Raw genomic sequence first — 4,811 nt, 5'->3', positions numbered from 1 at the left:
TAATTTTAAATATTTTTGTCATTTTTTTCTATCATTTTTTCGACAATCAAATGATGCACCTAATACACACAGTAACACTTACGTGTCGGGATCGTGCGATCTGAATCAAAACTCTGGACCCATTTAAGACCATCCGTACTTACTAAAATATTTGAAGTACGGAGCAATAATAAGGGAACAAGAAGCTATACCCTGACGAGAAGCCAATCTTACTAATCTCGTCCATGTATACACATATATATCCTAATTATAGAATTTCCTATGTATATTTAATACTTTAAATAGAATAGCTCCACAGCCGTACATAACCATCGGCAAACTCAAATTCTTGTTCATCTTTTTCATATCCACTGTGAGGCGGAGACATCATCATCCCCGCCGCCATGTTTGCCAGAAACTTTTCTCTCCCAAACACTGCTTCTTCGTCCAAATAAAACACTTCTTCCGACTCTTTAGTTCCCTCCACCGCCGTTTTTTCAGCTGTCTTTGAGCCATCTCCGGCGGAATCAACAGGTCGGAAAGCTTCCGCTGCCTCCGCCGCCGCTTTCTGGATGTCTTTCGGATCGGTAGAAGCTGGTACAGGGAGTCTCCAAGCAGAGTCAGCGAAGTTCAAACAAGCCAACCTTCCTCTCAGAGCTAACGCCGCCACGTCGTGAGCACGCGCCGCCATCTCTTCCGTCGGAAAAGTCCCGAGCCAAATCCTTGACTTTTTGTAAGGTTCCCTTACTTCACAAACCCATTTTCCGGAGTTCCTCCGGCGAACTCCTCGGAACACCGGGTGTCGAGTCTCCCGGAATTTCTTCCTTCCCGCTCGCTTCTTTGGGTAACACGAAGCTAACATCACGTCTTCATCGGAAAAATTCGGCGGACGAGAAGCTCCATTTCCACTCCCACTATCCGACATCGGTGACGAAACCATAACAAGGAATAAAACCGTGAACTGAATTTTCAATTAATCAAATATTTGACTTTTAGCATTTGAATAAGGAGCTTGACACTGAAGTTTCACTTCCAGTAGAACAAAATCAAACCCAAAGTTGTAAGATAAAAGATAAGTGTATGAATTGGAAGTGTGAAATGAAAGGGGTTTATAAGTATCTGAAGTTGTTGAGATCATAGGATTAGAAAGTACACGAATTTTATACAGTTTAAAAATAAGGGGGACGAACACGGAAAGTCGAAGAGGATCCAGGCTGTGGGAATTGTGGGGGCAAAGGTGGATGGGCATCCACGCTTGGGTTTCTCTTTAGCCAGCTGTACCAATTTTTCAGACAACCTCTCGATACTTCAGGGAACGACACGTGTTCTATTTGACATTTTGACTGATTATTATTTTTTTGTGTTCGAGAAAATTATTGTTTCTGTAGCTGTCGGAGTCATAAGCGTCAGCTTCAGTATTATCTCTTACATTTCGAGCTACTCGCACGATTTATCTTTTATCTGTTCCAATGAGTGATGTAATTTTAATTTTGATTTATTTTTATAGTTGTCAATTTTTTGTACAACCTTGAAGCCTATACATAATGCTATGGTAAGCAAAAGATTTGTCTCTTCGCGAAATTAAGGAAATTTTATTATTAAACTCACAAATCATTCACTACAATCTCAATCAACCACCTTATCTTAGCTTATTACATCACTAATTAATTCATCTCTTGCAAATAAAAATTTTGTTTGTTCAAATCCAAGTCCAAAAACTCAAAATATTATTGAAATATATATTAAAATTGTTGACGTCCGAATCTAACAAGATAGAGATGGCCGATTCATCTTGTTCAGTGCAAGGTGAAGAGTTGCCTTGGACAATATTCAGGAGAGATAATATTAGAATTGAGAGAGAAAGTTGAGGGAGAATAAAGAGAGAGTCCCTTTCCTTTTGTGGCTATGGGCTTTTATACCTTTAGTTGTGGCCTCAACGTGCCATTTGTCGAGCCTCTATTGGTGGGTCAAATGCGATTGGTCAAGTGATTTGTTATTATAGGTTTGGGTAGGGTAACGATTGGATATGTTGTTAAGCATTTTAGATTAACTGTGGTAATTGAAATCAGAGATGACAATTAATAAGTAATACTTGTTTTTAAGAAGTAAGTGGAACCTTCGTGAGTGTTAAGTCAATGAGTGTTTCGAATAATTTTTGTTTGAGGTATTTATTGAGCTTTCTACTCCGTTTAAAATGTTGGGGCATTACAAAAATTATTTTATGTCAATATTTATATATTTTTAAAAAATTGTTTTAATTTTTTGGGTAAACTATTAAAATAGTCACTTTTGTTTACCTCGGGTTACACTTTAGTCACGTTATCATATTGTAACATTTTAGTCACTAAGTTGTTAATTGCCGCTAACGGTATAACAGTAAGCTGATGTGGCACATTAAATCATCATTTCATACAAAAATTGTAGGTTAAATTATACAACTACTCCCCATATTTTTCTATGTTTTGAGCAATTTATTTTTTTTCTTTTATATTCTTTCAACTTTATTTTATATTCTTTCAACTTTTTTTTTCTTTTTTTTTCTTTCCATTCTACTTATCCCTCCGTTTTCCTCCCTTCTCAAATTCTTTTAACGTATCAAACAGGACGGCACAAACCCTCTCTCAACTTATCCTCTCTTACACTCTCAACTCTCATCAAATTCAATCTCTCACTCACCATGGCACAAACCTTTATATGTGCCGCCACATCCACCCTTACATGCCACCTTACTCTATCCTTTCTCCTCCCCAAACGCCTCTTATACTCCAAATCCATCACCCATCCTCCTCTCATCCCTTTCCTCCGCTTCTCTGCTTCTCCCATTGCGCTCCTACCCCTTTTTCCCATATCGTCCGATGTCTCCCTCTTGCCCCCACATGCTTCACCTCTATCCAATGTCGCGTCAAATGCTCCGGGAACTCTACTTACTCTTTGCTCAACTTAGGGTCGAACTTCAGCAATCAACTGGTGATTGAAATGGCCCGGTTGTTTTTGGGTTGTTATTATGAGCATTGACTTATCATTATAGATAAGCCCGGTGAAGAATGAGCTACTAAGTAGGAAAGGATCGATTGCTATATCAAAACCCTTGCTATAGTCGTTGACAGGTTTTTTCTGTGATTTTTTTTTGTGGACTACTTTGGGTGTTTGGATGCTGAGAAAGTTTGGAAAAATGGAAAGGAAAAAAATTGGTTTAATTTTGGGGAGGAAGATAGTATCTTGGATTTTTTATTACCTATTTTTTTAGGTTTACTTTTGTTTTCACAATAATTGATTCTTTGTTAAGATGTGTATGATACATTTCATTTCGAAGAGTTATTTTCTATTGCTTACATTATTAAGGCTTAGCTTGTATTTTAAGACCTTCTTGCTTGATATTTATTTGTTATTTGATACGTTAAAAGAAATGGAGAATGGAGGAAAAGCAGAAGAGAGCAGAAGAGAATAGAAAATAAAGGAAAAAATGAAAGTTAAAAGAATATAGAAGAAGAAAATTAAATTACATAAAGGGATCAATTGTATAATTTAACTTAAAAATTTTGTTTGAAATGATGATTTAACGTGGCACGTCACCATCGTTACATCATTAATAGCAATTAATGGCTCAGTGACTAAAATATTACAACATGTAAGATTTCAAACATAAGTGACCAAAATATAACTTAAGATGAACAAAAGTAACTATTTTAATAAATTATTTTAAAAAAATTGATAATCACGTGATATAATACGAAGATGTTGTCTCCGTCCCATAATTAGTGAAATAGAAAAAAGTTGCAAAACAAAAGTTAGGACGAGTGAGTGGAAAAAATGGGCGATGAATTAGAAATGAGATGAAAAGGGCAGGACAGTTGAACGGAACATTTTAAGACAAGAGTGGAAAACAGATTTGGGGTGGCAAGGCAACCGGCATAGGGAAAAGCCGTACCAAACTTGAAGTGACGTCACACGAATTTCCTAATACACGGTTGACAGTTAAATACTTCCCAACCGCCATTTTTCCACTACCAGACAGAAAAGGAAACGCACGCACAAAAGGTGCGCCGATGCTGATGGATTGGTGACCCAGTAGGACTATAATTTATTTATTTATTTATTGTATTTGCCGCGTCATAGCGCGTGTACGGCGTGGCCCATAACCCATTCCCATCTGCGGTGGCTTCCTCTCAGGCTCGGATATTATCCGCGTCAAAACCTATTATTATTATGATCCCAATTTGAATTATTTATCAGATATTTCGTTTTAGGTAGTATGAAATTATTTTAAAAAAAAATAAACTGCCATGTAAATTCTTGTGTTGATTTTATGAAAGTTATTGATATCAACTTAAATATACATATATATATATATATATATATATATAATACAAAGTAATAGATTCAGTTAAATATAATGTCTAGGTTCTTTATTAAAAATCCTAATATAAAATGCATTTTTAGACATTTTATGGTATATGGGCTCTCAGTCTTGGACAGCCCACTTAGTCTTTTAAAGTATTTGGGCAAATTGTGGATTCATCACTTCAAATCATAATCTCTTGGGCTTTTTAAAGGGCAAATCTATATCTATACTTCCATACTATTGTTTAAAGAATTAATTGAATAAACTTTTCCGATTTATGATTAAAAATTACAACATTTTAATTACATATTAAATTATCAATTATGTCTTATTATTATTGAAACTCTCAATTTAACCATTAAATAATATGTAAAATCTTATAAAACATAAATTAAAATTAAAAAATATTCACCCACACCAAGTAATTTAATTTGTAAAGGGAAAAAAAAGACCATGTTCTTGTCTCCTTCCACAAATTGATTCTCGTAAT

The 4,811-nt window shown here is 35.4% G+C and overlaps 1 protein-coding gene across 1 annotated transcript; it reads right to left on the bottom strand.

The window, feature by feature from the left end:
• LOC105801771 (dehydration-responsive element-binding protein 1D) lies at window positions 1–1,116 on the bottom strand. The gene has a single exon (XM_012633053.2). The coding sequence runs from the start codon at window positions 917–919 to the stop codon at window positions 278–280; it is 642 nt and encodes a 213-aa protein (XP_012488507.1). The 5' UTR covers window positions 920–1,116; the 3' UTR covers window positions 1–277.
• Between the last annotated feature and the right edge of the window lie 3,695 nt (window positions 1,117–4,811).

Source organism: Gossypium raimondii, chromosome 11 (genome assembly GCF_025698545.1).
Source record: "Gossypium raimondii isolate GPD5lz chromosome 11, ASM2569854v1, whole genome shotgun sequence".
Taxonomy (NCBI): domain Eukaryota; kingdom Viridiplantae; phylum Streptophyta; class Magnoliopsida; order Malvales; family Malvaceae; genus Gossypium; species Gossypium raimondii.
Note: the sequence above shows the minus strand (reverse complement) of the source record. Positions and strands in the feature narration are given on the sequence as shown.